Source organism: Delphinapterus leucas, chromosome 3, assembly GCF_059928025.1.
Source record: "Delphinapterus leucas isolate spDelLeu-1000000601 "Yukka" chromosome 3, BTC_Dleu_Yukka2, whole genome shotgun sequence".
Taxonomy (NCBI): Eukaryota; Metazoa; Chordata; class Mammalia; order Artiodactyla; family Monodontidae; genus Delphinapterus; species Delphinapterus leucas.
This window is the reverse complement of record NC_143131.1, coordinates 15,448,731-15,467,992: the sequence shown is the minus strand read 5'-3', so window position 1 is coordinate 15,467,992 and position 19,262 is coordinate 15,448,731. Positions and strand designations below refer to the sequence as shown.

The 19,262-nt window shown below is 38.1% G+C and overlaps 1 protein-coding gene across 1 annotated transcript in view; it reads left to right on the top strand.

The window, feature by feature from the left end:
• MARCHF11 (membrane associated ring-CH-type finger 11) overlaps nucleotides 1-19,262 on the top strand; it is a 118,732-nt gene that overhangs the window by 1,095 nt on the left and 98,375 nt on the right. The window contains exon 2 of the mRNA XM_022581278.3: nucleotides 582-737. Coding sequence (XP_022436986.3) covers nucleotides 582-737 — 156 coding nt within the window. The remainder of the gene's footprint in view (nucleotides 1-581; nucleotides 738-19,262) is intronic.

Sequence of the window (19,262 nt, the reverse complement as noted above, 5' to 3'; positions counted from 1 at the left end):
ACATGCGAGTAATCACAAAGACAACAGGGATAATACATCTCTCTTAAAAAATGTGTGGTCTGAGAAGACATTAGGTTTAATATTTTTCAAAGTAAGGAAATTGCATAAGAATATGCAGGCTTTCAGGAGTATAGTCCCCTAAGTCAATATTTATGATGCTACAGTTAGAAAAAATAAAAGCATAATGCTATTGCAAGCTACTTTCTGGGATGGCATGCATTTCTTCTTTAGCAATGATTAAGAATAACTGCAGAGGAATTGCATCTGACCGCCCACTTAAAAGTTATTAAAGAGATTTAATAGTACAGCTTTTCCCCTAGGGTATTGGGAGCCGTATCCTGCAGATATTTCGTATGTTGGTAGAACATTTATGTCATAACTCTAAGTAATATCTTTGAAATAGTTTTAAGACTTTAGTTGCATTCCCACCAGAGGTATGAACATTTAATTTCATTTTCTAGGATAGAGTTTGATGCTTGTATCCTTCTGGGTAAATGGCTTTGAAAGAAAAGAAAGCAACTGTTGGATTTTTAAAATAGAGACACAATATAAATATTCATACTGAGTTGTTTTCTTTCCAGGGGGAGCTGTTAAACCCCTGCCGATGTGACGGGTCCGTTCGGTATACACATCAGCTTTGCTTGCTGAAGTGGATCAGTGAGAGGGGTTCCTGGACCTGTGAACTCTGCTGTTACAGATACCATGTCATAGCCATTAAAATGAAGCAACCTTGCCAGGTAGACATTTGTGACATATTTTTCCCCCTGAAATAATGTTGCTAGACATGAGAATATTTGCATATGCTACTTAAGACATTTTATGCAAATCACACTAAAACCAAGATTTAGAATTTGTAGAGATGTGCTTTGAGAAATCTGTGACATTTTTATCTGAGAAACTCAAAAGCCATTTTTATTCAAATGGTCTCCTTTATTTGTTGTTTACTGATGAAATTATACCCATCCTTGTTTCTAAAAGGGCAAGTTGGTACAAATGTCTTACACTCAATTAACTCAATTTTATTCATTAGAAACGTTACACAAATTATTTTGTAAATTTAAGCATTGAAACTCTAAACGGGCTCCATTTACAGAAAATAGATGCACGTAAAGCAAAACTTTACTAGTCTGGAAACTTTGGTTGAACCTATTAGTTCTAATCTGAACAGTCTTTTTACTTAGCCAAGCTTTCTTTTTCATATGAGTTTTTTTCACAGTTACATTTTGCCTACTTTCATTCATTGCTCTGTTCAGCTACATAGTGGATGCAGAAGTATTCCCAACAGTTACTCTCAATGATACTACCGAAATTGTATATATTCTTAAAACTTTTAGTGCATAATCACATAATAACATAATGCCCATAACCCGACAAAAGCCCATGGAAAAATAGGCTTTTGGTTTTTTTTGGTATAGTGGAACGGATCCAGGTTCTTGGAATAGACTGGTGGGATGTAAAATAATATTAAGAATATGACATCTTAGATTAAAGCAGAATAGTGTGTAATTGATGAGATCTGACAATGACCTGGGACTGAAGTTCAGCAGACATAAAAGAGTAGGTTCAAAACACAGAGACGAAGGAGGTAATGGAAGGAAAAGGAAGAGGGACTTAAAGTTAGGAGGGAAACAGTGATAAGATCTAGTGTTCTCTATTTCTACTTAAATTACCAAATTTAGTTTGCATTGAGCAATAAAACAGGTGAAATTGTTAGTGATTGCAGAAGGAATCTGGATGCTGAATTAATAATTTAAATTTCATAGTTTTTAATTTGTGCATCCTTCGTATAGTTGCAATTAATTTGCATCTCTGATAGTCACCATTTAAGGCATGACTAGCAGGTATGAAATGAAAGTATGAATTTTCTCAAGCTGATCTCAGGCTTATAAATAATTTGGAAAGAAGATGAATAACTAATGTGGATGAATGATGTTATCACGGTGAAGATAGGCACAAACCTGACATATTTTCTCAGAACTGCTAATTGATTGAACTACTTGGTATCAATTTATTGATCCATCGTTCTCTTGAAAAACAGAGGGAACCATGTCCAAATACCAGAATATGAGTAGTATAATTGATCTGCAATAATTTTATGAATAGAGTATGTGGAGATGAGAAATGGAGAGCTTTGAGGCTCCAGTGAAAAGTCCCATGAGAAGTGCTATGGTCAGATGTTCAAGAGCTGAAGTAGATTGCTAAATATTTCAAAAACTTTAACTTATGGCCACAATATATTAATTCACTTGGGCTGGTTACTTCTGAAGTGAATATAAATAGGTCCTTGATATAATTTTAAAATAGAGAAGAGACAAAGGGTTGGGGCAAAAATACTATTTACTAATTCTAATCCTATAGCAAAATGAGTTATTACTGTATTTTGCTTCATTTAAAAAAATCAATAATCATTTTAACAAAAACAGTTCCCGAAGTGTGTATATGATATGAGCAAAAAATCAAAAGAAAACAAAAAGCAACCAAAAGCCAAAAACTAACCTGGTATTACTAATACATTTAAGATTAATTTTATTATGACATATGCAAAAACTGCCGTAATCGGTAGCCTGATCTGTTTGTTGCAGTGAACTGCAAAATAATATTTAGAAACCAAACTGATATGAGTATGAGGCTGATACTTCAGATCATGCCTGAGAACATAACTTACCAGGACTGCATTATACGTTTATAAAGCTCAGGACACTTAATGAACAGAAATCAGTTATAAAATCCAAAGTGTGGATTATTATACCCAGGAGTAGTTTATTCTCAGATAAAATGTGACTGATTGTCTGACATCTCTGTTACTGATGACCCAGAAACTGAGCATTTACTCTGATTTTTGGCTTTCTCCCTTGCTGGTGTGAGGCCAATCAGATTTAGCATTTATCATATCTGTGCTTTTATGGCATGGCAGAGATCCATTTCCTCAGGATCAAACAGGAACCATGTTATGACCCTCCCCTTCACTTTCCATATCCCTTTGTTCTAAGTACAGAGCCCTCCCAGAGCTGTGAGTGGGTGGTTCCTTGGATGTTCAGGAGAATAATAAACATTTACCGAACACTTACTTTGTGCCAGGCACTGTTCTAAGTGCTTTACACGTAGTGATACTGATATTTAGTCTTCAAAATAAACCTGTGAGGTAGAGAATATTGTTATCTAACCTCTACTAGGTGCATGTCTAGTAAAAGGCAAAGCCAGGATTCAAACCGCCTGGCTCCGAGGTTCATGGTCTTAGCCACTGTGCCCCCCCTGGAAAGTGTTCCTTTCAGCTCCCTTGTAGCCATCCTGATGTGTCTGGGCCCACCACGACTTATCCTGTGCTATGCTAAGTCAAGCAGGAACTGGTTTCAGCCTGAGTCTCTACGAGGGCCTAGAAAGGCTTCGACTATCTATTGCTGGGCAGTCAAACCACCTCATACACTTAGTGGTTTAAACAACCACCATCACGTATTATCTCTTAAGAGTCTGCGGGTTGACTGAGATCAATTGGGAGGTTGCTGTCCACATGCGGCATCATTCTGGGGCTGTGATCACTAGAGTTTTGACCGGATGGGAACATGCAAGGTGGCTCACTCGTTTGACTTGCTGTTTGTGCTGGCTGTTGGTTGGAAGCTCAGTTGGGGCTGTCAGCTGGTTACTCACTTCTCTTTCCATGTGATGTGGATGGCTCACAACCGTGATGATTGGGTTCCAGGAGCATAAAAGAGGAAGTTGCAGATCTCTGAAGGCCCAGCCTTGGAAGTGACATGGCTTTATGCCTGCTGCACTCCCTTGATTGAAGCAAGTCACAGGATCAACCAGATTAAAGAGAAGGAAAAATAGACTCCACCGCTGGAGTCTGCCCTTCTTTAAAGGGAGTGGACACCTTGAATCCACAATAGGAGACAGCTTCTAAAATGGCCCTCTCTACCTACTCTGGTCTTTACATTTGATCCTCATCAGGTCCAGGTCAGTCAACAGGCATCACCATAACTTCCCTCCCAGGGCTCAGAAATCAAGAAGGTTAAAAAAATGTATGGGAGTTTGACTTCATCAGTGGTGCTTGATGCATATACTAAACCACTTTCAGAAGTGATTATTGCCATGATGTACCTCTGGGTGCTCAGAGGGACATGGGGACAGAGAAGGAGAGGAAGAGCTAACGAGGAAGCAGGTGTGTGTGAGGAAAACATGTTGCACTGTGTCCAAAACCTTAGTTTTAGACACAGAATTCTAATCTCAATGAGAATTTGGGTCTAAATCTCCCCATTTCGTGAGATTTTAGTGATGGTTAATCTGTTTAATCATGTTTAGTGCTTAAACACGACCCAATAGAAAACTGATGTATCCTCTACAATATATTTAAACTTTAATTACTGTATCATTAGCAGTAGGAGTTAATTAGGACATTAGAAATAATTAACATGCATTTACGTTCCTACCTCCTTGCAGAATCTCTTTTATTGATTACCATATTCAAGATGATGCATTAATGATATTTTAAGAGTAAAAGCTAATTCTGTTTTGAATCTCACAGTATGGTATAAAATAAGTGCAATCTAAGAACGTATAAGATCAAATTTATTTTGAGATGGTGATACTTTAAACTAATTAAGCGAGTATATTTAAGTTTATGAACGCTTTCAGTACTTTTTCGAGAAATAGAGATGTTTGAAGAGATAACATTTACTAGATGAAGTGTTGTATGGGAAACTTTAAACTTTTTGTAAGAGATGGACTATAATGCCTAAACATAGGAAAATAGAGCGTTAACGGAAGGCAATAGCTGTGTTACCGTGGACGAGTTACTTAACTATTGTGCCTCAGTTAACTCATCTTTAAAAGATAATAATGGCACCTGTTTTATACATATTTTGAGGATGAAATACATACATACCTATAGAGTGCTTAGAATGGTGCTAACAACAGTAGGTGCCATTTTAATGTTGGCTCTGATGATTGTTACTTGTTCAATCAGCTAGCAGATGGGGACCTTCATTTGCTCACAGCAACAGTGCTCACAGGTCCCTGTTATCTCCTCCAATCTCTTGTCACCAAAATGAAGTTAATGACTCTTCTTTCCATATCATTCTTTATCTCTGGATATTTACTCCCTGCTTTTTCTAGGTGAGCCCACCTTGGTTTCTGACCAAATTTGTTATTGTAAATAAAGAAGGAATCAGCATTTAAAAAATCAGATGTAGGGCTTCCCTGGTGGCACAGTTGTTGAGGGTCCGCCTGCTGATGCAGGGGACACGGGTTCGTGCCCCGGTCCGGGAAGATCCCACATGCCGCGGAGCGGCTGGGCCCGTGAGCCATGGCCGCTGAGCCTGTGCGTCCGGAGCCTGTGCTCCGCGACAGGAGAGGCCACAACAGTGAGAGGCCCGCGTACCGCAAAAAAAAAAAAAAAAAATCAGATGCAGTGAGCTATAATGATCTCAGCACATGGGAGCATATTTACTCTCCAGTCATCCCTCCCCATGGGTCTTCATTGGAGTCAGCTCATAAGCGGAGTTATGAGATGCTTTTGCATGTGGCCAAGCACAAGGCAGCGCTCTTCGGCATCACTGGGTACTGGTGTGTGTTTATGCTTTGGAAAGGCCCCTGGTGGTTGGGGTGATGTGAGTAAAGCAGGAGGTTGAAGAACCCCCAGAGATCCCGGGCAAGGGGCAATCGCAAAGGGCACAGGCAGGTAGTCCAGCATCAGTCACAGCGAATCGTGGTGTCCATCAGCGTTTTTTCCTCCTTTGTTACTCAGAGCACCAGAGGAAAGGACTGGCAAAGGACTTGCGGAGTAGGGATTGAGACTTGCAGATGGGCCCACCTGTCTTTGCGGATAGTAGAGCCCTGGCCATCTTTACCAGCCTTTAACTTTTGTATTAGTCTTCCCCTTACTGCTTTTCCTTTAAACTCTTCTTACAGCAGTGAGAATGACTGGAGAGACTCCTAGGAAGGAGGGTAGTTTTCATTTTTATCCATATTCTTATCACGATGGGGTTCATCATGATAGTTTTGAATTAGAGAGGAAGTTGGCACCAGGTAGGTTCACCTTGGCTACTGTTCTAAGGTACAGCTTCCGAACCTATCTGTAAAGCGTTTATAGAACTTGAAGGAAATTCTTGAGGGCCCTCTGATCATTATTCTCCTAAATAGGGCTCTGTCATGAAAGGGGTATTTGCTTCTTCAGAACTGATTAAGTTGTTCTCATGACATAGCTGATGCACTAGAAGAAGCTGGCAAATCCTCACTGAAAATTGACTGCGGTCTTGAAAGCGTATTAAGAAAACGCCAGCGCGTGACAGTGTTGCATGCTGTCAGCTGAAATACTTCAAGGCGTCTGTGTTTTACAGATTAAGAATGTCTGCATACATACAGCCTGGGTGAAGCGGTAAAGCCACCACTTTTACTTTTTCTCTAACTGCTGCTCTTATTAACATCCTCTGTAGGTTTGATAGCAAATGACGAGCAGAGGGGAAGCTTTTTATTACCATGCCTGAATAACTAAGGAACAGTGTTAAAACGTAATATTTAAATACATGTACTGACATATTTGATAGGTAATTAAAAACGTCAGAATTAACAAAGAGCACATCACGAGGCAACTCTCTGGCCTTTGAGGTGATTTTTGTTTCATTTGCTTACTAATTCTCAAAACGCTCAAATCTGCATTTTACTCACTAGAACAGATTAATGATCCTCTAGTGAATGAAATATGTAAATTATACTTTGTCTACTACTATAGCCATCTTATTTACTGTATAGACCATATGTACAGTGATTTTACAATTTGTTTCAAAGCCAGATGGTTCTGAGATGGTAGTAAAAAAAAAAAAAAAGATGGGGACCATTTAGGGCATCGTGGACTGGTGTTTGCTTTTATCCTTTATGCAGAGAGGATTGGGGCTGATGTGGTCCCAATGGTGATAACTCTCCAGAACTTTCTTCTCCACATGTGTTTGCTTTTCTACATTCTTTATAGCTCTTTCTAAATGTATTTTCCTTTCGACGCCTTTCTCTTCTTTGCTCTCTTGGCCTCTCCACTCAGCTGCCTGTAGAAGAAAGGAAGATCTGAGTGGGACAGATTTTGGAAAAGATTATGTGACACAGCTCAATGTAGCTTGACAGTCATTTTCTTGGTCACTTTGTGGGTGTTCAGTGAGTATTTGTGGTATGAATGAGTGAATGAATACATGAGTCAGTGTTTTAGAAAGGTAGAGAGAATCATGGGGGTCATGCTCATACTTCTGCAGTGAGAATATGACTTAAGGAAACAAGTTGCATTTACCGCTCACCCATTAGCCATCTACTGTCAATTTTCAACTTGCTCTTAAATTGATCTGATAATTCTATTCTGAATCTGCCTGGGAAAATATGTTCAGTTCTTCAGACCACAGGAAGAAGTCTTAAGAGCAGGATCTATTTTTAAAAACCTAAAATTAAAAAAAAAATGCTTCCAGTGAGACATATCTGCTCTTTTCAGAAAATAAAATGTCATGAGAAAAGCCTCCGTGAATGTGAAATTACCCATGTGTGACACACTTGGTTTCTTGAGGTTGTCACTGGTTGAAGGATTTCATCTAGCATTTGTTCAGAGAATTTGAATAATTTGTTGGAAATTTTACTGTATGATTGAAGATACAGATGAACTGCTAGGAATGTCTACTGGGTATAATATTTTTGATGTGAAATCTGCCACTGGGCTGAAAACAAGGTGATGGATTTTTTTTTTTTTTTCCAATGAGCAGTTTGTACAGCTGCAACATAACTTCGAAAATGAGTTTCCACTGGTGAGTACAATACTCCAACACAGGGAAAGGCAACAAGAGAACAGACTCTTTATCCCTTACTCATTTCCTGCTTTGTCTTGGCGCGTGGCTTTGCTGTGATGTGACTGATGTTTGCTGAAAGGATTGGAACAAAGGAAACTCAGCTTCCTTCTATTTTCGGACTTTCTAAGAGTAGAATGGGATGACTCTGAGGGCACAGCTAGAGTGCTTCCGACCCTTCAGAGTGGCAGGGAGGGGACGAGATAATCACCTACAATTACAAGTAAATGGATGGCAGACACTGAGGACTTGGCCAAGAAAAACTGCACTTGTGGCTTGTGCTTTCTGTATCCTTGGATATTTGACAGCTTCTTGCCTGTGCCCATAACTCATAATTCAACAGCTGTTCTTATGACTCAGCCAAATGAAGTCCCACATGAGTAGAGGTGGGCTGGGAGCAGTCCCGTGGGAAGATGTGACAAAAACCTGGAAGCGTTTCTGTGTAGGTAAAGTCGATAAGAGAACTTACTGCGGAGATATTTCTTATTCAGTCCTTCCTTTAGGTGTATATGCTCTGAAAGCTACTGTCTGGAAACCTGTTTTTTCCTTCAGTTTTCATCTCTTTGACATAGTTCATTTTGACTGATGGCACCTGGGCACTGTATCCTTAACATGTTAACAGAGTTCCATTGCCCTAATGTGCCTTTTGGTTTCATTTCTCATTTTGGTATGCTAATTATGTGCAAGTGGCCAAGGCTTAATTTGGGCGTAGGGGGCCTTCCTCATATGAACTGAGCATCAAGCTCTTATTTCGGGAACCCTCTGGGCACTCCTTTGTTATATATGGACCTGCAGTTGTGCGCTGACACTTACGTGTCATGGCTCCGAGGTACAAAATAGTTCAAATAAACAGGAACTATTTCAAGAAATGTATACAGGCTTGCCTTGGTTTGTTCAGCTTGTTTTTTTTTAAAAAAAAGATTTTAAGAAGGATAACATCTCTCACAAATATTAGGGGATTTTACTTATTGTGAAAGAATATTCCAGAAGCCACGGGAAATACTTTTGCTCTTTTCTCCCCCCGCCCCAGTATTAACTTCTTTTCTGTGTTACATTTGCAGATTTTAATATCAGTATGTATGTAAGTGCCCCCTCTATTAATTTAAAGGAAAAAAATAAAGAAAATTTAAAAAATTTTACCAAATTTTGGTAAAATTAGTTGCAATCTTGAGAGTAGAGTAGTAAAGAGCACAGGATTTGCCAGCCATACATTGAGCATTCAGTATTTCTCTTACCCTCCTTCCACCTCTTTCGTTCTTTTCTTGACATACCCGTATCTTTTTAGTGGGAGCAAGTAGATGGGAGGTTTCCGGGGGAACCTCCAGTTCTTTGGAGAGAAAGACACAGTGAACAGGGGTAACAGCCCTTGCCCACATTGTGTTCTCTAGGACCAACAAGCATGCCCAAGTGCAAACCTGGAAGGTTAAAGAAAATCTTGAATGAAAAATCCCTTTCAATCCCCTCCCGAACTGTCTTTCTTTACCTTTCATACCACAGTAGCTTCTATGAAAGGCATTTTCAGATCTAGACAAGACTTTTCGGCAATTTGAGAAGTAGTAGAAAGAAGTAGGAAAATGCTAAGCCAACAAAATTAGCTTTGAGTGACACATGGTCCTTAGACTACGAGGGGAAGGACACTGAAACCTCCTTGGGTAGTTTAGTGAAACGTGTAAGGATGGGTGAGGAATCTCCCTACCTCCTGTCTGCCTCTTCTCTCTGACCTACACCCTACTAAGACTGAAGATAATATATGTTACATAGGAGGAAATCTGAGGAAGAAATACGTTACTTTCATTTTGGACATGATCAAGCTCTACTACAGTAAACTCTAGGGGAAAATTGTCAAGCATTCCTTGAATTGCTTGTGGGGGAAATTCCAATGCCAAGTGATGGTGAATGCGTGGAGATTATTAATATAACAGGGCATAGCGTTGGATGAATATGTGTTTATTTTTCGTTTAGAAGATGATCTTACTCATATCAAGGGGTAGGCTCAAAATATTTCATCTTTTTTCTCCTACTATAAATTAAATAATCAGTACTTCTTTATCGATTATTTTTTCACCAATCAATAAATCACTACCATGTTGCAGGCACTGTTCTAGGTTCTAGAGCTCCAGAATTTGTTAAAACAGGCAAGACCTCTGCTTCTAAATTTAAATTCTTGATGATAAGGGACAAACAGTAAGTAAACAAGCTAGGTAATTTTAGATTATGTTAATAATTCCAGTGGAAAAGAATCTGAGTGATTAAAAAAATGGAATCCTACAACGAATCATGTGATACTGGATTAGAGGTGGGAACATCAGTATAAACTCATGTTTTGCTTAATAGAGATACAAACGGTTACATATGGAAATATTTTCAGATCTGTGCTTGTGCATGGGTTAGTATACACACATACATTTCCTAGCTCTGTCTATTGAGAAGGCCTAATAGTAACACCCCAGTAACAATAAGTTTACCTAGCACCAGATCTTGGTTTCCAAAACCATTCTCCAATAAAAGGAACCAGTCTCATACAAGGTGCTATTCTTACACAAGATGAGACTGGAGTATCTTGCTCCAGAAAGTGGAGTGCTCAAAAAGACAAAAGGATGAGGCATAGCAAAGGAACGTAAGAGCCAACTTGAAAAAGCCCCCAGTGGCTAAACCAGGACTGATTTGAGCAATGAAACAAATAATGTAGTTTTGGGTTATAACCTAAACTCTAATATGAACATCTATGAGTGCATATTGTTATAAATAAATGACTGATTGAATCAGTAAATGGGGGAAATAGACAATCTCCCTTACAGAAGAATTCCAAATTATTTATTTATATACCGTCCCCTCCAGGAGGTGGACCTCAACTCCCCCTGGCCCTTGAGTGTGGGCTGTACTTGGTGACTTGTTTCCAGAGAGTAGATTGGTTACAGAGTGGAAAGTGGGGAGAGGGAGTAACTTTACAGTGGAGAAGCCTGGCAAATGCTACCTAAGCCCGGTGGCCAAGTTTAACATTATCGGTGATGTCATGTTGATACTGTATGCCTTCGGTATGATGTAATGAGACTACTTTATCTCTGTGGTCTTCCCCCTAAAACTCCATAGCCCTAGTTTAACCATGAGAAAAACAGCAGGTCAAACCAAGTCGGGGGACAGTCTGCAAAATACCTGACCGGTACTCTTCAACACTGTGAAGAAAAAACAAGGAAAGTTTGACAAACTGTCACAGAGCAGAGAAAGCTAAGGAGACATGATGACTAAATGTCATGTGGTGTCCTGGATGGAGTCCTGGAACAGAAAAAGGACATTAGGGAAGAACTAGTGAAATCTTAGTAAAGTGCGGAGCTTAGTTAATATTATAGTAACGTACCAGGGTTGGTTTACTAAGTTGTAAATAAATGTACCTTAGCAATGTAAGAGGTTGACAGTAGAGGAAACTGTGCGCAGCATATATGGGAACTCTTTGTACTATCTTTGCAACTTTTATGTACATCTAAAGCAACTTTAAAATTCAGTTTCTTAAAAATTAAAAAAAAAATTTTTATTTTTTGTACGCGCTGTGCGGCATGTGGGATCTTAGCTCCCTGACCAGTGATCCGACCTGCACCCCCTGCAGTGGAAGCACTGCAGTCTTAACCACTGGACCGCCAGGGAAGTCCCCCGTGTTTTGTTTGTTTGTTTGTTTTAAAGGTATGGGGAAGGCTAAGTGTATTTAGTTAGAAGGGGTAGGGAAAGTCTTTGAAGAGATGACATCCGAGCTTAGATCTAAAGACTGATGTTGATTCCCCTCTGAAAAAACTCTTTGAAGAGCATTCTGGAAGGGGGAGCGGCTAGACTAAAGACTCTAAGTAGGAAAGAGCTTGTTGCGTTGAAGGGAGTAAGAAGAAGTCCACGAGTGAGTAGGAGTAGGAGGCCTTGGGGAAGCCGGGATGCACCTTACCACGGAGGCCATCGTGAGGGAGGCGTGTTTCACTCTAGGAGCAATGGACATCACTGTAGAGTCTCAGTCAGAGGAGCAATATAATAAAAGTAACAAATACCTTTGGTTACCTTGTAAAGACTGGGTTGGAAGGAGCCTGGGCTGAGAGCGGGGGTGCTGTTAGAATGCTCCCCGATGGCTGGGAAGGACATAGCAGGGGCGCTCATGTTAGGATGATGGCAGCAGAGATGAAGAAGAGTGGATCCATTTGAAAAATGCTTTGAAAGTAGAAGCAAGAGTTAAAAAATTTTTTTGTAATTTATTTTGTGACAAAACACCTGAACTGAGTTGAAGCTGTTTATAGTCTTTATCTCAGGTAGTGTCAACTTTCATGTATTTTGCCATAGAAATATTGTGATTGGTTACAGGATGTTGACCTAGATCCTGCTGAGCATGTGGGATATTACATAATACGATAAAAATGTACCATATCGTATTTTAAAAATCTGGACAATTTGGAATTCTGAAATACATATGGCCCAAAGTGTTTTGGGTAAGGGATTTTGGTCTAACATATGGTCTATCTTGTAGAATTGTTCCTTGTGCTCTTAAGAAGAGTGCGTACTCTGCTGTTGTTGAGTGGTGTGTTCTATAAAGGTCTGCTTGGTGTAGTTAGTTTTTAGTGTTGTTCATGTCTTTTATTTCCTTGTTGGTCTTTTGTCTAGCTGAAAGTGGGGTATTGAAGTCTCTAAATGTCATTGTTGAATTGTCTTTTTCTCTCTTCAATTCTGTCAGTTTTTGCTTTATATATCTTGGGGCTCTGTTATTAAGGGCAAATACATTTGTAAGTGTTAAATCTCCTTGACAGATAGACTTTTTTATCATGAGAAAATGGCCTTGGTCTCTAGTAACAATTTTTATCTTTCAGATATTGGTATAGCCACTCCAGCTCTCTTTTGGTTACTGTTTTGTGATGTATCTTTTTCATTCTTTTACTTTCAACCTATTTGGTTTTTGAATCTAAAGTGTGTCTCTTGCAGACAGCATATAGTTGGGTTATTTGGACCTGTATATAGTTATTCCTGAAATAGAGCCTTACGAAAGTCAACGAATGTTGTTGAGATTGCTTTTTTTGTGCAATTATCAATTTAGAAGGATCTGTTATTCTGTTGGAACACGTACAATTCTGCCAGGTTTTGGATTTGTTGTTTATTCATTTATTTATTCATCCATTTAATAATCCAGCAAATATTTATTAATTACTTTACTAGGTGCCAGGCACTGTTCTAGGGACTGGAGATGAAAAAAAGAATAAACAAAAGAAATAAAATCCCTGCCCTCAGAGGGCATACATTCCAGAGAGGGAGACTGATAATATACAAGTAAAAATTCCAAGTAAAAGAATTAGTAAATTAATTAATGGTAAGTGCTAAGGGAAAAACACTGGGCAAAGAAGGGGGATATGAAATGTTGAGAGGGGTGGTTAAAATTTTAGATGAAGTGGTTAGGGAAGGCCATCTTTGATATTGATTGACAGAGATTCTTCATCTATGGCTTTCTAGAAATAAGATATAACTAGTGAATGTTTACCATGATTAGTTTTCCTGCTGAAGTACATTTCATTCTGAGTTTTAGTTTTCCACGAGTGGACTGGAGAGGTCAATATTTTACAGCCTATAGTTTTATAATTTGCATCAATATATTAAATGCCTCAATAGGGGCCCAATTTCCTTGATCCGTTGTATGTATATCTTGGATATTATGGTGAATATTCAAGACATTGGTTTTAAAAGCCAGGAAAAAAGGGTACGATCAGACAGGTATTAAGAGAAAAAGAGTAGTGAGAAATAGTGAAAAATGTATTCTAGATTCTAAGAATCACAAATGCTCAATTTGCTCTTCCTGAGTTATTTAAAATATATGTTTATGTTGTCACGTTCACTGTTCAAGCTACAGAATTATCAAGGGGTTAGGATCTTAAAAGCCATCATCACATATGAGGAACGTATGAGAAATTCAGCCTATTTGAATTATAACTATTTTAAATACTGATTTTTATGAGTATATTTTATAAATACAGTGATAATAAAACACTCTTCTAGGACAAATACATTTTATTTCTGTTGAAAAACACACATTTTCTGAGATGGATTGTTCTGAAGAGAAGCTCCATCACCTCATGGAATGCCATCTAGGAAACTTGGCTCTTTGGAGAATGAATGTGTGAGGCTTTAATTTTCAAGTTACTATAATTAGGAGCTATTGATGTGGCTTGTACATGACTTGGCCACTATGAAAGCCATGCAGTGGCTGAAAGAGGGGAAATGACTTTTTATGTTGCTCTTAGAGCTACAGAAATTGATATTTGGGCTTCCAAAATCCACTTGACATAAATGGCTTCCATTAATCAGTGCAGTGGAATGCCGGGCAGCCCATCTTTGTTGAATCTCTGTCATTGACAGAGAATGAACACAAAGGAGTTCTGAAGGTTGAACACTTCTTCCTCCTCTTCAGAAAACTTTTAATAATATGGAGACAAATTTTGTTTGAGCTTACGGTACTTGGAATAATCCGTTCCCCAGATTTGATGGGAAGTGTCATCTGAAACTTAAAACCCCTAGCTTTTGAAGGCATGAGCATAAGTGGGTTAGTAAGATCTTTTATTCAGGAGAAAAGTGATGGTTGTTTCATGGGGAGTGAGATGTTATAGTCATGAACATGTACAGGAAGGAAGATAGATCATTCTTAGGACAAGTATTCTCCATGGAGCCCTAGTGTGGGTTTCCTTTGTTTGTTTGATTGTACTGGACTAGTTTAGATCATCTGTTAAAAGTCTAAAACCTTTCAAGATAAGTCAGTATCTTGAGGGTTTATATAAAGAGCAAGCATCTGACTATTGGCATCCCTTTTGCTAATTAGATGCCAGAAGAGCTTCTCTGGGCAACTCTGCCCTCTAGTGTCTCCTGATAACTACAGTCATGTTCTCGAAATTTGACCCATGGTGCCCAGAATTCCATTAGGTTAGAGATATTTATATATATATTTTTCCACCTCGTTTGAAAATAAATTTGGCCTAGGTTCCATTTACTTAAAAGGCTTTGACATCTGTTATTATTTACCTAATTTGTTTCAGAAAAGGCACTTCCCCCCACCCCCCAATTTGATTAGATTTTGATTATATCAAACATTGTCTGTTTTCTTTATTCCACTTTGCAAGTTTGGGGGTTTAAACTTTAGTCTGTTCAGAGATTTTGGAATAACTACATATTAAATAGTTTAAGAATATAAATCATGTGAACTCAAGCAGAATGTTAAATCCATTTAAAGTTATTTTAGGGAGTGCACTCACATTTTGATTGCCCGTTGAATATTTGGGTACAACAAGTTTAAACAGAAGATAATTACAACATCTAGCGTCTCTGCCAAAGTATTTGTAACACATTGATGATCAAGTATTTTAGATATTTTTGAAATAAGACGAAAAGAATATCCCTTATTTGGATTCATGTATTTAAGAAAAACTGTTGACCAAATATTGGGGCAGTTTCATTATTTGAAAGAGAAACTGATTCTATTTCAGCTTCTTTTGTTCAGCTTTAGTCTTTTTCAAAGAGGGCCTTTTATTTTGCTCAGGGCAACATTTTTAAAGAGTATTAGATGAGAAGCAATTTTCATGATGTAAAACTTAGGAACTATGTGTGAAAATGAGGTTTTTAATTACTGCTGATTGTTTTTACTAATGGTAGGTCATCTTGCTTGAGGGAGAAAATTTTTTCCAAGAGGGTTAAGTTCTTAGCTAACAACCAGAGGAACCTTAATTAAGCGGTAACTGTTGAGGTCCCGGCCATCTCCTGAGGTTCATCACTCGGGGGACGGACCATGAAGAGTGAGTGTTTCTGTCTGGTTTTGAGTCCCCAGGAAAGGCTTTGTACCCTGGAAATAACTGGAATAAAAAAAAAAAGAAATAGAGGAAGGAAAAAGGAAAGATAGAATTTTCTTTTTCTAAATGGGAACTATATTTTTATTTTGGACGTACAAAGCATTTCAAGAACATTAATAGTGGGTATTAGACAAACAGATTATTTGTCTGGAAGTATGTGACTATCCTTTCCAGAGCAATGAGGCCACAGTTACTCTTAGTTCAATGCTTGGAAAAGATGACCTATTAGTTATTGAAAATGAACAATACATAACTAGCTCAAAGAACTTGGTTAGTAACACTGTCCCTGCCTTCTTGGCTGAGTAACTCATTTATTAAGGACAGGAAAGCATGGTAAAAGGTGGAAAGGATGTTATGCTCTGTCGGGGAAAACCATTTCAACACTGTGCTTTCCAGCATCACAGGCCGGGTGGGGGCCTGTAGGTATATGAGGCTTCCGATAGATGACTATGGGAGCATAACATTCATTAAATATATTTTAAATAGGGATAAAGTGGGGGGGGGACTTTAAGTGAACAGATAAATATATAAAAGAAGTACACTGCCTTTTACATAAAGATGCTCTTGCCTTATTAAAAATTGGAAAGTATTTTGAGGCCAGCATAGATTTCAGAGAAGATTTAAAAAGCTAAACATGATAATGATTGCATAAATTAGCGTGGTTAATTTGTAGCTGAATATCTTGATCGTGTATGTTTTAGTTTGGACAGCTAGAAAAATGTTCTTCCTCAGATTTTCATAGGGTGAGAAAAATGGCTTATGTTACTTAGTAAATGCCTTTTTGTCTGAGTAGCAGACCATAGGTGCTAAATGAAATAAACACAAGTAAATTAAAATTATTTCGCGAGAACAATAACATGCTTTCAGCAGTTAAGTCTTTAGCAAAATACAGAGCGTATTCATTTTATGGTGCTATTGCAGCAAAGGGTTGATAGCAAATTGGGACAGTTTTCAATGAAATAGCATGAAGTTTCATTGAGAGTAAGGAGAGAAATTCTTACATCAATAATGTATCTGCATTACACGTTCTGTATTAAAACATATTCATTTAACCATTTCCCAGCAGTTCCACATTGACATAAGACTAGTATTTCCATAAAGAACTAGGAGAATATTGGCCATCGTTGAAGGCAGTTTTAGTTTATAGTTTGAAGGCAAACTATACTTCAGATAAGGTGCTAATTATATATGGATGACAGTTCTATGATATAAAAAGTAACACGGAACTCCTTATCAATTGTGAGTCAGAATTTGGCCAGCACTTTAGAAGCGAGCTCATTTCTCATGTGGTATCAGAGTCTGATAATGGAATTTCTTCTACGTGTCTGATCAAAACCAAACAGTGCCAGCAAAGTGACTTTACAATGATTAAATTATACGATTATTATCTTTTAAGGATCTAGTAAATCCATTCAGAACTCAGTACAAAAATTATATTGCTTTGTATACTTAGAGATATTTATGGATTAAAACTAACTCGACTGCATGGCAAGCAACAGTGTAAAGTGATGTAGGTCAGGCAAGCGTTTACTTTAAGCAAATCCCAATACATCATTTCCAGGACTGAAAATGTTTCTTAAGTGTGGTTGAGAGCGATCTGGTGTAGGAGGATGTAGAGTATGTTTGGGCATCTCCCCTTGTACACGCTTTCTCAGGCTGACTGTGGCTGAGCCTTTGATGAGCTCAGAAAATAAGCACACTTATTGTAAAGTTTGTGTCGCACTACAAGGACTGCTTATAGAGATTCTAACTGATAATCTTAATAGCTGCCATTTATTGAGCTCTTGTGTGCTTAAGAGGCATTGCCTGGCTTAATTCTCACAAATGCTATAAGAACGAGCATGTAGAAAAATGTATCTCACTTGGAGGTGCTTCAGTATAAGTTGTGCCCGCATTTACAGGATCAATCAAACTCTCTGGCGTTCAGAAAAGTTTAAATCATTTTGGGAAAATGGCAAAACACTTTCCGACCTGTTAAGGAGCCTGAATCCCAGTTTATGAGTCACCACATATCACTGGGAGATTTGGGGTAAATTTAATAATTTACTGAACTGTTTTTAACTACACAAGTAACTCAGGAAAACATAATAAAAAGTACGTTAAAATTTTAGTGATTCACATAACGCAGAGACCAGTAAAATGGTTAATTCCTCTCCTTCTTTACCTCCAAGGCCCCACCCCAATCCAGGTAATCGCTGTTAAAACATTGGTCTGTAGCCTTCTAGTACTTTTTGAAGAATGCATTTACACGTATATACATATATGTTTGTGTATTTATAGTATTTTTCCCTCACTTCGTGCCTTATTCTTTAGTTTCTTTTGCTTGATAGTATGTCATCACACATGACTATTATTTTTTTTAACTAATGCATTAATTATATTCTTCAGAATGAATCTAACAATTTATTTAACAGTTTTCCTGTTAAGGGACACTTAGGTAGTTTATAATTTTTCACTGTTATAAAAATGCTGCAGATAACCCTACACGCATGTTGGGAACATTACGGTAGGATTGAGCCAGATGTGGAAATGTTGGGTTATGAAGTACGTGCCATTAAACTTTTGAAAGACACTTGCAAATTGACCACCATCAACACTGTATTAATATGACTCTCCGTCAGCAGCGTGAGACAGTGGCCATTTTCTGTATCTTCAGCAACACTGGAAATCATCAATTATTAATTACTAGTAAACTCAATTATTAATGTTTTATACAAGTAATACCTTGTTATTTTAAATTGCATTTTCTTAATTATTAGTGAGGTGGAATACTGCTTTCTGTGTTTACTAACCATTGGCATTTCTGTGCGTGTGCAAATATGTTCATATCCTTTGCCTGTTTTTGATTGAGATCAAGTTTATTTGTTTAAAAATTTACGTTCACATCATTACAAACTTTTCCCCTTTTCTTGGCCAGCTTGATCTGTCAGTTTCTCTCATATAACTTAGAATCTAATTGGGATATAGACATTAACAAGTCATCATGCAGTTAATTTTTAAACGTATGAGGATTATCTTTGTGTTACTGATAGCCTTGTGATTAGAAAACGTACTTGATATGAATTCAGTCTTTCAATATTTGGTGAGACTTGAATTTTGGCCAGCTATATGGCTAATTTCTGTAAATGTGTGACGTGTGCTTGAAAAGAATGTGTTTTCTTCAGTTATTGGATGCAGTTTCTCAAGTTTAATTGGATTGTCCAGTACAGCTTGCCCCACCCCTTACAGAATTCTTGAGTTCCTAAGGTGAAGCTAACAGATTTGTTGGACATGTAGCTACAGAAAGCTCCTTTCCAACCATGTCAGATAGGATTTGGTTTAGATGCCAGTGGTGAATATCCAAAATATCTGAAGCTCAGAAAATATAAGAATTTCTTTCTTTCTTTCATAAAAATGTCAGGTAAGGTGCTCCGGGGCGGTGCAGGTGCTCCATGTGTCAGAGTCCAAGCTCTTCCTCCTTATTGTCCTGATATATGTGACCTCCATCTCAAGTTCATCTTACTGCCGATAATGGCTGCTTCAGCTCCAGACGTTACATCTACATTCCAGGACAAAGGAAAAAAGAAGGGAAAGAACACTCCTCTAGAGATGTGTGGAAATGTCTTCTCAG